The 16,438-nt window shown below is 52.3% G+C and overlaps 6 protein-coding genes across 6 annotated transcripts; 4 read left to right on the top strand and 2 right to left on the bottom strand.

The window, feature by feature from the left end:
* Positions 1-2,794: 2,794 nt before the first annotated feature.
* On the bottom strand, positions 2,795-3,405 carry ACET3X_009259 (uncharacterized protein; the record flags this gene model as incomplete). The annotated part of the gene is made up of 2 exons (XM_069455433.1): positions 2,795-2,861; positions 3,119-3,405. The coding sequence occupies 2 exons, from the start codon at positions 3,403-3,405 to the stop codon at positions 2,795-2,797; spliced, it is 354 nt and encodes a 117-aa protein (XP_069303336.1).
* Positions 3,406-3,758: 353 nt separating this feature from the next.
* Positions 3,759-4,294, top strand: ACET3X_009260 (uncharacterized protein; the record flags this gene model as incomplete). Its single annotated transcript, XM_069455435.1, has 3 exons — positions 3,759-3,797; positions 3,852-3,975; positions 4,038-4,294. The coding sequence occupies 3 exons, from the start codon at positions 3,759-3,761 to the stop codon at positions 4,292-4,294; spliced, it is 420 nt and encodes a 139-aa protein (XP_069303337.1).
* Positions 4,295-6,485: 2,191 nt separating this feature from the next.
* Positions 6,486-7,589, top strand: ACET3X_009261 (uncharacterized protein; the record flags this gene model as incomplete). The annotated part of the gene is made up of 1 exon (XM_069455436.1): positions 6,486-7,589. The coding sequence occupies one exon, from the start codon at positions 6,486-6,488 to the stop codon at positions 7,587-7,589; it is 1,104 nt and encodes a 367-aa protein (XP_069303338.1).
* A 1,013-nt stretch (positions 7,590-8,602) lies between these two features.
* On the top strand, positions 8,603-11,678 carry ACET3X_009262 (uncharacterized protein; the record flags this gene model as incomplete). The annotated part of the gene is made up of 5 exons (XM_069455437.1): positions 8,603-8,656; positions 8,742-9,117; positions 9,286-10,559; positions 10,609-11,550; positions 11,607-11,678. 5 exons carry the CDS (start codon positions 8,603-8,605, stop codon positions 11,676-11,678), a joined length of 2,718 nt encoding a protein of 905 aa, XP_069303339.1.
* Positions 11,679-12,375: 697 nt separating this feature from the next.
* ACET3X_009263 (uncharacterized protein) lies at positions 12,376-13,626 on the top strand (the record flags this gene model as incomplete). The annotated part of the gene is made up of 2 exons (XM_069455438.1): positions 12,376-13,410; positions 13,468-13,626. 2 exons carry the CDS (start codon positions 12,376-12,378, stop codon positions 13,624-13,626), a joined length of 1,194 nt encoding a protein of 397 aa, XP_069303340.1.
* A 282-nt stretch (positions 13,627-13,908) lies between these two features.
* On the bottom strand, positions 13,909-15,686 carry ACET3X_009264 (uncharacterized protein; the record flags this gene model as incomplete). Its single annotated transcript, XM_069455439.1, has 2 exons — positions 13,909-15,373; positions 15,430-15,686. 2 exons carry the CDS (start codon positions 15,684-15,686, stop codon positions 13,909-13,911), a joined length of 1,722 nt encoding a protein of 573 aa, XP_069303341.1.
* Between the last annotated feature and the right edge of the window lie 752 nt (positions 15,687-16,438).

Below are 16,438 nucleotides of genomic sequence, written 5' to 3' on the forward strand. Positions count from 1 at the left end.
AAAAACCATCGTTGCGTTTACGTTCAGGCAAATTTCCGAATGGTGTACCATCTGGTCCTTTTTGCCGCCGTATTGGAGAGCTGGATGCGCCAACGTGGCCCGGACGAAGATTTGACTGTTTGTCATGTTGACCGTCACGCCGACGAGAGCTTGAGCGCTCTCTGGACTTTTGGTGACGACGTCTATGGGGTGTGCGCGATCTCTTCCGGCCTGACTGCGATGCATCTTGGCGACCACGAGAATGAGATCGCACCCGGGAAAGGCCTTTCGATGGTCTTCGCGCTGAGCGATATGGTCTTGGAGCTTCAGTTCCAGATGCTGGGTCTTTCTTTTGTTCCGACTTCAAGTCTTGCCATGAGGTTTGGTAACCACTCGCACTACTGCCTCGACGTGCTCCACGTCCAGGCAATAGTGCATCTGGCTTCCGATGCCCATCATGTAACGTATCTACTGGCCCTGCACCGCCCGTCATCTGATACTCAGAATTGTTATCCAGGGGGCCCTCGGAAACAGGATCGGGAACACCACTGTCCTCACGTCGTCGGCGAGATCTTGGGCGTCTGTCCTGTGACTCGGACCTTGCGTAGTGCTTCCTACGAGACTCATCTCGGTGTCTGTGCCGTGATCTTGAACGTCGGTCATCTCGTGGACTGCGATGGCGTCTCCCACGCTCTTCGTCTCTTGATCGGGAGCGATGTCGATGATGTCGGCGCCTACCACTCGATTCATGGCTTTTTCCATGCCCGTTCTTCCTACTGTCGCTCATAATCCCGTCCTTTATATAGCTCTTGTGATCTCCTCTTCTCCTCCTCTTCCTTTGTTCTTCCGCAGCTTTCTCCTCTTGGTAACCCCGATACAATTTCACACCCTCCACCACAGCCTCAAGCACAAGTCGTAGTGCAGGCTTCTCGCGGCGTTCAGAGATTATATCTTGCACCTTTCCTTGAACTTGCTTACGGTATTCGTCGTCCACTGGCATCGAACTTGCTCATGAGGCGGGTGTAGAGGCATGGTGGTAGGGTGGTAAATTGGACTATAAAGAGAGGGGGCGTGAAGCAGGAGTTTGTGAATATGGGAATCACGAGGAGATGAAGTAGCAAGCGTCAGGTCTGCTGAGTTGGTCGAGTGGAAGATGGTGGAAAGAGGTGTTGGGTGGGCAAACACAGTGGATATGTGAAGATGGTAAGTTGGAACATGCAACGAAAGAACAGCTTCTTGACCACAGGATCGACGATTGAGTCCAAATCCTTATCTGGCGTCACAATGATTATAGTACGCTACGTTGCTGACGCATTGGAACAAGAGAGTCACATTGAGAGAGGCATGGTGAACTAAAGTGATGGATCGATTTAGAAATATGAATGGACAAAAGTTGTGCAATTTCGTGATGGCCTAGTTTGAAATTCCCCTCTTCTGATGTCGTTGTATTTCTTCAATAAGCGCCTTGTCGCAAGTGTATGCGCGGAAATATAGAAGTCGCCCAAGTAATCTGACAGTGCACCCGGTAGCCGTGTAGACTGCAAAGCTTTCAAGGTCGCATGCTGGTAAAGACACATCGCCAAAAGACTGTTGGCGTGTAACTCCCGTGTACCAGTGCCCCATTCTGGTACCTTCAACGAGCGCTTCCCAAGCCCTTTGCCTTGATTTCTTCAACAAGCGCTTTCATCGCCTCATCTCCATCCGCAGCTCTGTTTTTAAAAGCGTTCAGATTCTTCTCCAGCCACTTATCATCTTCCCCTGCAGTAGGTAGGAGAAATCCTTGCTCTGCCGCAGCAACGATGGTCTCCGAGATACCGCAAAGATGCAGCGCTGTGGGGTCATCCAATCGTCCAGGCACATTCCCATCCACATTATCGTTAGAGGAATTTGGCCTAACCACCTTGTTCCATACCTCAGTAAGGTCTAGCACAAGTTTGTTCATCTTGTGTCTGTATTCTGGTCCGCGGACTCGCAGCATCCCACCGATGGAGTTTGTTTCGTGCAGTTTGCCGGCGATGTAGTGAGATTGCGAAGGGTGGAAGTGGACATTTACAAAGATGGAGGGCGCATCGAATGTCTGGCAGTGCAGCTTTGTGACAGCGATGGCAATAGCATCCTTCTGCGATGTTTGGAGCTCACAGCAGTGTTGAACTATGTATTGCGGCATCGTTCAAGTGTAGGGCAATGAGCTGGAAAGTGTCTGGTAGAGTCAAAGTTTGAGGATAGAGTCGAGAGAATAAACTAAATGTCACTACTGGTACATACTCGTGATGGGTCGACATGATGTGATGGTCCGCATTTATACCATTTCAGCCTACCCGTATTCCCGTTTCCCCGCTTTTGCACGAGTAACCTTGGAACCATCTCCTTATGCTGCCGCTCAGCACACGCGTTCCTCTTTCCAAAATTATGTATCTGGTAATCCTTAGCGGCTCATAAACTTTAAAAACCTGCATCATGAGGTCAAGTCTGGGGCAGATCGACGGCCTTCCACCCGTACCTAGGTATGTTGCTAACGATCAGTAACCATGTCATGGAATAATTGGGCATGAAGAATAGAGACGTTCTGTATCATCCGCAACACAACAGAGGAATGGACATGGCTCCAGGTGTTATGTCTCGATTAGGCATATACAGAACAGGAGGCTAGTGGGGTATCTCGATGTCATATTGTATACTAGATGTGGTCCAATAAAAGGAAGACTTAGACTGTGGTGCAATCCCATGACGTATGAGAATCAATACAGCTCTGCTCGTCTTAGCCAAAATCACTGGATTGATACCGGTGCCTAAAATGTGTCGCGTGTGTAACGGTTCATTTCACAAGCTTCTCGCTTACGTCAGAATGAAATACGTGGAATATAGATTCCTTGGGCGATTCTCTGTTATATCTTCAGCTCTTCAGTCATATCAAACGAGAAGAATCCCCGAGCAGTCGCGTTCTTGAGGAAGAACTCCTTCGGCAAAGTTGATCTTCCGGTCCTTGTGAAAGTGTGACATAACGACGTGTCTAGATTTCGTCTCCAGATGGCCCGCCATCTCCCTAATTACCCTCCACCAAGATTATCCTTGCCTGAAACTCAATCGAATTACCACCTCCCAATGCTACACGCGTTTGTTCATCGTACACAGCGCCTACTCTTTCTTCTTCGCTTCTCCCTTCTTCACCCGGACGCCGCTGCCTCTGAAGTCGTTCGCGTCTAGTGCCTCACTCTTGCCCAGACCGAGCTCTTCAGCTTCCTTCTCTAGTTGTTGTTTCTGCTTCTTGGCAGCGGCGTTGAGTAGGTATGGCCGTATGAGGAGGTATCCGCCGACAATGGCGATGATGCGCACCCAGCGCTGAGCGGTCATTTCTTCGAAGGACTTGATGGAGTTGTTGACCAGGCGGTCCTTCCACTCGCCCACGTTGTCGAGTATGTAGTCCATCTTGGGTATGCGATTCGGGTGACTGCGACGGAAGAGTGCTTGTGGTGATGCGATTGTGCGCTTGTGGGGACTGCTGTTGGAGAGGCGCTAGAGGTCTATGTCGATGATTATGCGGATTTATTTGTGTGTGAAGAGTTGTGCGTGGATGGCGATGCGGGTGAAGAAAGTTATTGCGCGCAACAATAATAAATCACTCAAAGCGTGGACCATGGACCGTCGGGTGGCAGAATCTGGGCGGTGACTTCTTCCCCGTTCATCACCGAGGCCCCGCTACCGGCCCGTCCTGGACGCGTCTGGTCGCGTCACTCGTCCAGTCGACGCCTACACGCGATTGACTGCACCTGTTGAGCGATATGGCGTCAGACGATGGTGCCAAAGAAGAGCGCGAAGAGGTCAGAAACTCATGTGTTAATATGCCCACCAGCATGCGCTGACAATACCTACAGCGACTCAAGTCGGCGCTGTGGTACTCCATCGGCCAGTTTGTTGACGAGAAGTCGTTGGAGAGCGATCTCAATGCGACGCCACAGTTCATCGGTGCCCTTACTGAGCTTGTATATACCCAAATAGGTAAGACCAGTTCGCGTCTTCACATATCGTATAGCCCGCCCAAAATGCTAAATGTTGTCCAGCAAACACAGCCCGCGATCTCGAGGTCTTCTCCAAACACGCCGGTCGCAACACGATCAACCCCGACGACGTATTGCTCCTCGGAAGACGTAACGAGCAACTACAAGGCTTGCTGGAGAGGGAGCTCGAGGACATAAGAGCAGCTGAGGGCAGGCGGGCCGACAGTCAGCCAGCAACTCGCGCACAGCCAGCAGCAGCCGCAGCAGGGAAGAAGCGAGGAAGGCCTGCGGGGACTGGCAAAGGCAAGGCGAAAGCTTGAAAATGCTGGCTGATCCAGCCTAGGACACATATGAACCATTGATGCATGGGCAGTTTTGGAGTTGTGGTATGATACCCTCGAGTAAGCCTAGACACGGCACGCTCTGCACACATCTTACAAACGTGAATAAAAAAGGACGTTTGGAGAGCCTATAAACCATACAGTTCTCGCGCTCTTTGAATCCGCCTGTAGTTGTTGAGACTGCCACCAGTGCGGCCAGCAGGGCACTACGTCTAGACCCTGCATGCGAGGAAATCGCCCAACGCCAATCGTCTGTTGGCAAGACCGCGCTTCACAAACCCGTCAGATCTTCGAGCTACATCTCACCACCACTGTATTCGTCAAAATGCTCTACCAAGCAGTGGAAACCATGCACAAGCGAACAAAAGCGATGAGACATTCACACATTGCTCCTTTGGGCTAATCCGAGTAGCTCTTCGTTCGCGGCTGCCACGCTGTTCCATCATATGTAGTGTAGACCCTTTATCTTTCTCAGCTGCACCAAGGAAATGCTAATGCCCTCAAATTTCACGTCGATTCTTTACAACAAGCATCAAAAGGCTGAAGCTCTTTCTTACCATCGTTGCACATTCTCGAGTCATTGGCCTATGCCATGGATGATCAGAAGCGAGCACCGTCACTAGACATGGCCTCGATTGCGCTGAAGGACATGCTTTCACCGGCTCCGACGTATAGCTCTACGTTCATTTCGCATGGCATTCCCTTCACGCCATCAAAAAGCGACGCGTCGAACAACCCCTACTACCAACCCACCACGCATGAGTCGCCATTCCCGATCCGTCACTCAAGCACCATACCATCTCCAAAGGATGCGGGAGAAGCTCGTGTCAAGCCCGATTACCAGGACACAAATCACCCCCACTTCGCAGGATCTGCTAGACCAGGCCTCCCAAGCACACTTCCCGCTCCAAGTCGAATGCCTCGGAGATGCATCCTTGTGCCGTGGGTACTGTTTGCCGTCTTCTTCCTCATAACGATATGGTTCACCTCAATCTTGCTTGGTGCTCGGTTTCTCTCTGTCATTGATGCAGCGTTGCCAGCTCCTGCAGTGCAGGAGATTCATGTCTACATCAACGGAGAAGCCCTCCATGGAAACCTCTCTGTATTCACGAGGACTGATGTCTTACTCGCGAGTACTGTTACCTCTACTACAAAATCTCCGATCCCAACGAAACCGATACCCCAGACGCTACCTGGCATGAGTAAGGGCATGGACAGACTTTCTACATCAATCGAAAGACGCACCGTGCCAGCGCCTACGGGGTTTGCAACCATTACGAGGAGAGGATCGTAAGGAAGATTTTGACGCCCACTGATGCTGCCCCACTTGAGGCGCTGAGACAGCGCGTCATGGAGTGCAGCCTCATCAAAGGCAGTAGATTGTAGATTTCTTTTGCCATGTTGGCCGTTGGCATGATCCATACACCTTTTCTAGCGCATGCTGTTCTATCCCGTCCTCAAATCACCGTCTGCTGCATCCCAGTCGCCTTGACTATTTTTTTCCGGACTTCGAAGAGCCTTCTACCTACATCTCGGAAGAAACAATACCGAGTTTTTGGTGTTCATAGTGACTCGCCACAGGATCGTGCTCCCAGCGAACCGCTTCCAGAGACGTTTTGAAACATGCAGGTGCACATACGAAACGGCACAGCTAACCCAAAGCAGCCAGTTTGGAAACGCTCGCTTCCCGATTTCTCCACCAACATGTCCACCCAATCTCGGATGGCACCTGTCGCATAAACAAGCATCGGGGACCATACCCAAGAAGAGCAAACTAGTCCTTCATGTAGATTTAATGCTGGCGTGTCGCTCCTTGGCATCTGTAAAGACGATGCCGTACCGTTCCCAGCGACTAGGATAGTGTGAACGGCTGTCAAGGAGGATTTCAGGCGGTTCGTCCTGATCTCAGGAGACTACTAATCTTGTTCCAGGCGCGTAAGTCAAGCAAAAGATCGACATGGGATGAGTTTAAAAGCTGCCGCCGTCCATTCCACGCCCACTTCATCATTCCAACGGGCCAGTCCTTTTTTTGAACACATTCGTTCCGGTTTTTACTACCACTTTCACTCTTTACCTTACATTCGTTTTTCGTGATCAGGCATCACTAGCATATCCTTGCAAACCAAGTCATTGTACATATCACACCGACGAAACACTTTCAAACTTCAAGATGTTCACCAAGGCCATTTTCACCAGCGCTCTCCTCTCCGCCGTCTCGGCTCACCAGAACATGCACCAGTTCTGGGTCAACAATGTCACTCCTGGCTACCAGGTTGGCATCCGGATGCCACCTTCCAACAGCCCCGTCACCGACCTAACCAGTGACGACATTGTCTGCAATGTTAATGGCGCCAAGGTCCCCTCTGGTGTTGAGACGGTTGCTGCCAACGAGGGTGATACCATCAAGGTCCAGTGGGACCAGTCTGGCCACCCAGGTCCCATCACCCACATGCTTTACGGACCCGTCGACGATGCTTCCCAGGCCAGTGGTATCGGTGCCGGATGGTTCAAGATTGACGAGCTTGACAACGTTGATGGAAAGTGGGCGAACGAGATCATGGGTGCCAACAACATGACCCACGAGTTTGCTCTCCCCACCGGTCTTGCCAGCGGCGAGTACCTGCTCCGTTCGGAGATGTTGGCCCTTCACGGCGCCCAGACTGTTGGTGGTGCCCAGTTCTACATTGCCTGTGCGCAGCTCAAGATTACTGGTACCGGTACAGAGGGTGCTTGCGGACCTACCATTGAGCTTCCCGGTGCGTACAAGGCCGAGGACGACAACATCTACATCCCCAACGTCTACAACGGCTTCGACGTGACCACCTACAAGGCTCCCGGTGGCCCTGTCGCTTCATGCGGTGGTGCCGGTGCTGCTAAGCCATCCTCCCCAGTTGCTGCTCCTCCCGCTGCCAACTCGACTGTCGCAGCTCCTACCTCTGCTGCCGCTGCGCCCACATCCACCCTTGCCGCTGTCTCCTCTGCCATTGCTGTTGCCGAGACCAGCGCTGCCGCTCTCCCTACCCTCGCCCCCGCACGCCCCTCGATGAACGCTACCATCCCCAGCGCTTCTCCCGTTGCCCCTACCACCTTTGCCACTCTTCTCCGCCCTTCAGCTGGCATCGCTGCCCCTACCGGTGCTGTTCCCTCGGGAACTGCCGGCGTTGCTAAGCTCTACTACCAGTGCGGTGGTGCTGGATACACCGGCCCTACCACCTGCGAGGGTACCGCCAAGTGTGTCGTCCAGAACGACTTCTACTCTCAGTGCCTCAACTAGGGGGGATCCTCGAAACAGGATGACAGGAGGATAATGGTGGAGAGATTTGGAAGACTACGATTGGAGATACCTTCTTGATGTTCATGTATATACCTTGACTTTGCAATTCTAGTGCATATTACTTTTGTTCAAACAACGGCCCTCCCCCTGCGTTGCAAGTCGCACTGCTGCTCCTGCTTTTTCCCGCCCGTTGATGCTGACGAGAAGGAAGATGACGCGACCGACACCCAGCCGCTGCCCAGAAGGAAGGAGCTGGTGTGACTGCTGAGTGGATAGGAAGGAACAAAGAAGTCGCGCATCCCTTGCTTCTTGCACAGTGAGGGTAGGCCTGACGGCTCCTGCAGACGACGTCCTCAACCAAATCTTTGTTCTTCTTGACGTCGCAGACGATCGCCTCGAAACCCGAGAGTAGTGCCGAATGCTGATGGCGCGTGCGATGATGGGCGATGTAAGCCTCGATTCGCAGAGGGGGCGGAAGACCAACAAGTGGCGGGCTTAGCGCGTGTTTCAGATTAACCTTATGTTTTGCAGGCCATGGTGGGCTGTTTGTGCAACCAAGACGGACAAGTGAACAACTGGCCTGGAATCTGTGGCTGCATACTGCACGCACGACGGATATGCACACGTCATGCGCAGTTTGGGCATTTGCGGTGCGACGGACTCGAGAGTGTTCAATACCGGCCAATTGCTGGCCATGGGCGGGGGTCCAAAAGCAGGACGTGTCGTTGAGGGCTCCTCAGTGGCTTCCCCGATGTTCAAGGCCGCAGCCAGGGTCGTGCTCCACTTCTCTAATTCACCAACCCACGTCGCTGTCCCGCTCCTGATTCCCCATCACCGTCAACAACCACTGCTGAGCGCCCCCGGACTGCTTCGCTGACACCCGCACCATACTACTTTTTAATCTCTATTTTGTACACCTGTCCAGATTAAACGCTACGTCGCGTGCACTGCACCTGTCTTTCAAGATACCCTCCCGCGACCCTCAATAGCCTACACCGCCAACCCTTGCAAACATGACGGACAAACCAGAAAGACCCACGAGCTCAGGCAGTTCGGGCACGGAGAGTGTAAGTAAACACCCCTGTGGCTTTTCCTTGCAAAGGTAGGCAGCCATTGCAGTGCAAGTTTGCTAACTCGCATGCGGCGGTGTAGGACAGTTTCGAAGAAGCAGCTGAGATTACCCCTCGCCCAGACTCACAGTCGGAACGATCACAGTCACGGTCGCGGTCCCTCCTACAACGAGAATCTTCTGCGTCGACGGTGCAAGTAGCCAAAGCAGCAGAGCCTGCTCCTGTAGTGCCAAAAGTGCCCAAAGAGGAGAGCGACGACGACGATGACGATGACGACGAAGACGATGACGACGAGGAAGAAGACGACGATGACGAAGAGAGTGACGAGGAGGACAACGAACCCGCGCCAAAGGCTGTCGAGAAGCCTAGCGAAGATACATCGGCAGCGAAGTCACCATTGCTTACCGGGCATAGAGTGTCAGTCACATCGGACATGGACGACGTGTCTTTAGACAGCGGTGAGTACACCTCCTCGACTTGGAATAAGGGCTACGTGATGTGCGCGTGTAGGGTGCTCCATGCTTTCAGAGCAGGAGCCATCTGCTCCCATTCACTGGCCCCACCTACATACGCGTCTGCATGCGTGAATGCATACTGATCGTAAAACTGAAGCTGATGCTTAACAGAAGGGTCAAAGGCTGCTGGCATACCCCCACAACTACCGCCACGAGACTCTCGAGATTCTACAAATTCCGCAAGCGGACTACAAGGCCTCTCCGGCAGAATGTCGCCCGTCAAATTTCCTCCGCCGCCCGCCCCACCTGCTGTACAAGAAAAGCCCGCGCCAGCGCCAGCACCAACAGCCACTAGGAAACTTACAGGGCCTTTCGCATGGTTGTCCAGAAATAGCTCTAGCAAGAAACCCGAGTCTCCACCGGCGCCAACGACAACTGCGGAGCGACGGAATACTGGGGCATCTATTGCAACTATTGGCAGTAATCCTGAGCTCACCTTGAGCAGGATTGAAGATGAGGGCGATGTGGGCTCTAAAAACAGAACAAGTCAGGGCAGCCTGCGAGACCGCTTCAAGATTCTGCGAATGAGGGAAGAGGCGGGCATAACACTCAGCGATGAGACAGGTGCAGATGGCAGTCCGGCCGTGGCGTTAGCATCGCCAGGTGTCGGGCTTGGCATTGCCAGCCCTACGCCCACATCTGGAGAAGAGCCAGGAAGTCCTCCGGCGCTTGTAAAACAACCTACGATCAACCCAAAGTTGGCTCCTGGAACAGCATCTGGATTCGCCGCTGGTCCGGCGGGAGACATAGCCGAGCCTGTAGACTGGGACCTTTGGCAGTCAGTGGTCAACGAAGGCCCAGCAGCAATTGCGCGCACGAGTCCCGAAGAACTCAACCGCGCCATCGCAAATGGCATTCCTCAAGTCATCCGTGGTGTCATCTGGCAAGTGCTGGCGCAAAGTAAAAGCGAAGAGCTGGAGAGCATGTACAGGGAACTCGTAGCTCGTGGAACAGACAAGGAGTACATGAGCGTCAGCGCCAGCGCCAGAACGAGTACTCTCAGCATGGGAAACACCAACGGAAACGGAAAGGAATCAGTCGCTTCGTCTTCGTCTTCAGTGCACTCCGACTACTCGAGCCCAGCCACAACAGCTGCTAGTACCACCGCGCCACTGGGCTCGCCATCCCTCACATCAGAAAACGAAGATCCAATCAAGGCGCAGGCAAGACTTGCGGCGGAAAAGAAACAGAACGCCGCCACAATATCGAAACTGGAGAAGGTCATCAAGCGCGATCTAGGAGCGCGCACGAGCTATTCGAAGTATGTCATGGCAGCTGGGCTACAGGATGGTCTCTTCGGCATCTGCAAAGCATATGCTTTGTACGACGATGCTGTTGGTTACGCCCAAGGCATGAACTTCATCGCCATGCCTCTGCTGTTCAACGTAAGTTTCCATCTGCCTGGTGTTCGACGTCTGTAACTAACTTTGGCAGATGCCCGAGGAAGAGGCATTTAGTCTCTTCGTGACACTGATGAACAAGTATGGCCTCCGCGATCTTTTCGTAGCTGACATGGCTGGACTCCACTTGCATCTGTACCAGTTCGAACGCCTTTTGGAAGAGTTTGAGCCCGCTCTCTACTGCCATCTCCGCCGGAGAGAGGTCAAGCCACAACTCTACGCCACTCAATGGTTCCTTACATTGTTCGCATATCGATTCCCGCTACAACTCGTCTTGCGCATTTACGATCTCATACTCAGCGAGGGTCTTGAATCTGCGATCTTGAAGTTCGGCATTGTGCTCATGCAAAAGAACGCTGAGACACTGCTGGGTATGAAGGACATGTCAACACTGACAACATTCCTCAAGGAGCGATTGTTCGACGTGTACATCGACAAAGCTCCATCGGCTAATTCTATCCTCGAAAATGGCTTCTTTGGCTCGACTGCTGGCATTGACAAGGAGATTTATCGTGCTGATACTCTTGTGAAAGACGCCGTTTCTGTCAAGATCACGTCGGAGATGCTCAAGCAGTACACTGCAGAGTGGAAAGAGCAGCAACGTATAGAAAAGGAGCGCGAGACCGAGCTCCACGGATTGAAAGACAAAGTCACGCATCTGGAACAAAAGGTTCGATCACTAGAGCATCGCGCTGAACAGTCGGATATGGAGCATGTTCAGGTCGCTTCTGAACTCATCAAGACCAAGGTCGAAAACGAGAATCTCGCCGACGAGAACGAGACGTTGAAGACAAAGGTCGAAGAGCTTCAGAAGATTGTTGACACCCAACCCGCAGAGGTCGAGGCAAGACTGAAGAACGAAATGGAGACTGTCATGCAAAAGAACATTGTCGTTCATAACGAGAACCGCAATCTAGAAGACTCAATGGCCGAGATGGAGAAAGAACTGGTCGACGTCAAGATGCAATGGGCTACAGTAAGTTCCAATCTTTGCGTTGGTACCATGTTGAGTACGGCTAACCAACCCTCCAGATCAACGAAGAGCACGAAGCGCTCAAGCAAAAATGGAACAATATCTCCCAGCTGATGAAGCAAGCCCGATAGTGGGCTCATACTGCATCAAAGGCGTCGGGTTGACTTGCATATAGCACGCATGCGTCGCCTCCCCGTTGGAGATCGGATTTACTCTGTGGCGTCGATCGCCCTTTAATTCGCTTCTAATGTCTATATATACATCTGCGCTGCATAGGAATATCCTTGGCAGGGCTTTGTTGTGCGTCTTGCTTCGGCATTGTCAGTTTCGCGTCACAATCTATACCGGTGGCTTGCAAGGACGGACAAAGACACCTTCAGTTGGATACGACCAGAGGTGGGATAGGTTGCATGGCATGGGAGCAAGGTGTTTGGAATGGTGGTGATTGGATCGCATACGTCTATCTCTATAGACTCATGAAAAGGAGTTTCTCACTGTGTTGTGTTGGCGTGTAGCATCTTATGATGACAGTCGAGTCGGTTAGACCATCAATAAAAGTTTCGATGTGATCCAGTAAGTATCTCTAGGTGGGGAGGTTCTTGCCATCAGCGAGCGAAGTGTCATCAGTTTTGTTATTTTTCTGAGAGCTGCTGTCTTTCAGTTTTGCTACGCAAGATGTCGGCAACAGATGCACAGTACCACTATGCCCAATCAAGTAGCCGCAGTGAAGCACTAGTGCTCGCTTATCTTATCGTGAACCCTGCAGAAAAAGTTACGCAACCCCACAGTCCTTTCAGAGACACATGTCGACATCAATCACATTTCAAGATGGCCGAACAAGCAACAGAAGAAGACATCCTCCTTGCCAAGCGCATCATTTCGGCGGCCGAGCGTCACGATGTGCCGGCGTTGAACATCCTACTCAAGGACGGATCGGCAAACGTGCAAGACCCCACAGCAACAGTGTCAACATCGCCGCTCCACGCAGCAATTGCAGCTTGTGGCAAGGCTGAGGAAGGGAAAGAAGCCAGTGATGCTGCGATTCAAACCGTAGAGACACTTCTTCAGAATGGCGCCATCTGGAACGATCTCAACAAAGAGGACGAAACACCAGGATGCATCGCGCTCCGCTTGGGCCAAAAGAAGATCTACGAGATGATGGTAGAGGCTGGTGTACGTGCCGAAATCCTCTTCGCCCGATTAGAAGCGCTCGGTATGGGCGACAACGGCGGAGAAGAGGAGGCCGATGAGGAAGAAGATGTCGACCAACCTGCCGCCAAGAAGCAAAAGGTTTCGGAAGAAGACGCCAAAGCCGTCGAACAGGCTGTTGAAGAAAAGGTCCTCGATGATGTCTCCCTGGACAACAAAGCCTACCTCAGAAGTCAACTCCGCTACAAGCCCGGTATTCTCCTGGACGAATCCGACAACGCCGTTATGATGGACTGGGAAACGCAAATCATGCAACGCCATGCCGAGACTCTGATTCCTAAAGAGGGTCTCCGTACTATGAATGTCGGCCACGGAATGGGTATCGTGGATACTGCTATTCTCACGCACGACCCAGCAGAGCACCACATCGTCGAGGCGCATCCACAGGTGCACCAGCGTCTCCGTGAGCAGGGCTGGTACGACAAGCCCAATGTCAAGATTCACGAGGGCCGGTGGCAAGATGTCTTGCCTAAGCTGGTGGAGCAGGGCGTCGTGCTTGATGCAATCTACTACGACACTTTTGCTGAGGACTACAAGGCGCTCAAGGAATTCTTTGCGGAGTACGTGGTTGCGCTGCTGGCCAAGGATGGCAAGTTTGGTTGGTACAATGGACTTGGTGCTGATCGTCAGATTTGCTACGACGTTTACACAAAGGTATGTCGCTTCGCAGCTGGGTGTTTCGATGCGAACTGTTTCTAACGTCAGGACCAGGTTGCTGAGATGGACCTCTACGAGGCGGGTTTCGATACAGAGTGGGAGGAAATTAACGTACCATCTGGTTTGCATGGAAGTGATCAGTGGGAAGGAACCAGGAGGCCGTACTGGACAATTGACGTTTACAGGTTGCCTGTGAACACTTTTGTCAAGTGACGGCGACGTCGAAGACGGAGGAGAGCATTGACTATATGGCGATGTCACGCCTAACGTCAAGGAAACACAATCGAAAAGAGTGTCAGGCTTACAATGCTACAATGTCGATCTATGCATTCATGTCTGCTAGCGAAATCTAGCTACAGCAGTAGCGAATCATCGGATGTTGTAGAAATACCTCGTGGCAGACCGCCATGGATGGCGGGTCTGGACTTCAACGAGGACTTCTAAGCCGAATGAATGATACGTTTTGTAACGTCATGGCCTGTATTCGCCGATCTTCTACAAATCTTCGTCTTCCATCCTCACGTCCAACACCTTCCCGTCCACTTTCTGTCCATGAAACGCGGTAACAACCCTCTCTGCATCACCCTCAGTCGCAAACTGCAGTTCGACAATCAGCGGATCACTGCTTCGCACAGTCCTTCCGACTATGCCGTGATCGCTGTGAGGGCTCATGATAGCTTCTATGTCCTGGATCGTGGTGCCAGAGACAAATCCACGAACGACAATTGTGTGCGGTCCGTCAGTAGGGAAGCTGGTGGACTGTGAGCGGGTATCAGTATTGGCGCCTACGGTGAACGGGAATTCATAATTGTCAGGTACCTGCTGCCCTTGGCTGGAAGGTTCCACCGCGGGTACGGGCTCCGCATGTTGGTCTGTCTCCTCGCCGTTGCGATCAGATGGTGGCGTAGCAGTATCAAAGTCGAAAACTCCGGACTGGTCATCTGTTCGGATACTTTCCTGGATGTCTTCCTCACTGATGTTTGCGTAATCGCCTTGGTTGTCTTCCCAAGAATCGGCGTCGTCCTCATCATCGGAATAGTGAGCCACAGGTGCTTCATCGTCTTCGATTTCTGTTTCATCGATCGTACCGCTCTGAGCCGGTCCATTAGCAGTGGCTAGCAGCTCCTCGACGACTTGCTCGGCTAGTATTCCAGCCGGCATAGGTCCAGGCGGACCACCCGCAAGTTCCCAATCGTCGTCCTGGTCATTCTCGGGGCCCTCATCGTCATCGTCCTCCGGAGTGTCACCGTCATCGCCAAATTCTTCCTGGGGTGGATGTGGATGAGCAAACTGGTCGAATGTGATACCTCGAGTCTCCAACAAGTCAATGCGGAATCGATCTAAAGCATCTTCAAGGGCCCCATGAGGCAGCTGATTGACAACGGCACGCTCATCAGGTGTCAGGTGTTGCAAAACCTCCCACACAGGATCATTGTCCTCATCATCTTCTTCTTCGCCTTCATCTCCGTCCTCCTCCTCGTCTTCTTCTTCACGATGACGCATCATCTGTTGACGGCGAGTGAGACCCTCGCGATTGAGACCACTTTCTCGATGGAACCCGTCCTGGTTGTATCCTTCTTCGTCGTAAACGGCGGGACCGTAATGCGGACAGCCGTGGAGACCGGGCCAGTTCTCGCCGCAAATGTAGCAGAATGAGTTGCCACAACCACAGGTGATGTGATTGCATGCTTCCGCCAACTCTACGGTCGCGCCACAGACATAACACTCTTGGTAGCCTTTCTCATTGGCTGTCTGCTTGAAGTTTTTGTCATCTTCGGTTTGTTTACACTCGTGGTTCTGGGTGCCCTCTTCCAGCAAGGCCTTGCATTTGACGCAAGTCAGTTTTCCGCATTCTTCAGCCTCGCAGACGGCGTATGTCATGTTGGTCTCTGGTTCTTGGACGTGCGATTCGGGGTGTAGGAATTTTCCGCAGGTCAGGTTCGCGCAATAGACACGGAATCTGCTTGGAGTTTAGCCTGAGTCCATTATGTGGAATCATAGTCGTTTGGAGCTTACTTGGCCAGGATTGAATACTCGCCCCGCTGCTTCATCTGATACGCCCACGCAGTTTCGAACGGTACATAGTCCTCGTAATCTTCCAACATAAACATGGCGCCGCAGCACTGTGGCGGGAAAAGGCTCTCGTTGTTTGTCGCATTCTCGAAGAAGGTTCCGACATCGTCAGCGCAGACCCAGTGGCCACCGCAGGGTGCTTCGAGAAGGAGCTCGCCTTCGCTCTCCTCAGTCCCGCAGATTACACAGCTCTTCGACATGATGGTTCCTATGAAGATGACAAGCTGTCGGTTTTGAGTGATGGGAAAGGGTTGCGAGAGGGGGGGTTGTCTCGTGTAAGTCGGTGAGTGAGTTGAACGTTCGGTAAACTAAGCTTGGTACCGATAAAGAAGCCCAGACGTGTGGGGATTATGTATGAAGAGGACAATTGACGGCAGGTGAGGCAGCTAGCGCTAGCGTGTGATATTCACTGCAAAAACCTAGTGTGAGGAGTGAATGTCCCTGTGGCAGAGTAAAGCCCTGCTCTTTAGCTTCGGACCCGGTGTCAAAGAGATCCTTGCTCGCTCGCCCGCACATGGAGACACAGTCGGTGATTGATACACGTGAAATACGGCAAAACGTTCTGGTGAGAGAGGTATCGACCTGAAAAGTTAGTTTTCTCCGTCACCTCGTGGTTTAAGAGTTGGAAGATTTAATCAGAGTACGGAAGAAACGAAAGGGAGGATTGCATCAAAGTAAATGAAAAGGAAATCGAGATGTGAACAAGATATCCAGGACTATTTGAGCTATGCGTGAAGCTATGTACTTCCTAGCGTCCATACGTGATACACCCATAGCAGGCTGACAGCAGGCAGCCGTCGGCCGGGTTCGAGATTTGACCCGAAAGGCCATGTGTGTAGCCTGGCTAGGTCCACACATATACATCAAAAGTTCGACTTTTCAGGCAGACTTTGTATACGGACTGATGTAGAGTCAGTACACAATGGCGAAGGCGATGAATGTGTCGTAGGGG

This window comes from Alternaria dauci, chromosome 9 (genome assembly GCF_042100115.1).
Source record: "Alternaria dauci strain A2016 chromosome 9, whole genome shotgun sequence".
Taxonomy (NCBI): domain Eukaryota; kingdom Fungi; phylum Ascomycota; class Dothideomycetes; order Pleosporales; family Pleosporaceae; genus Alternaria; species Alternaria dauci.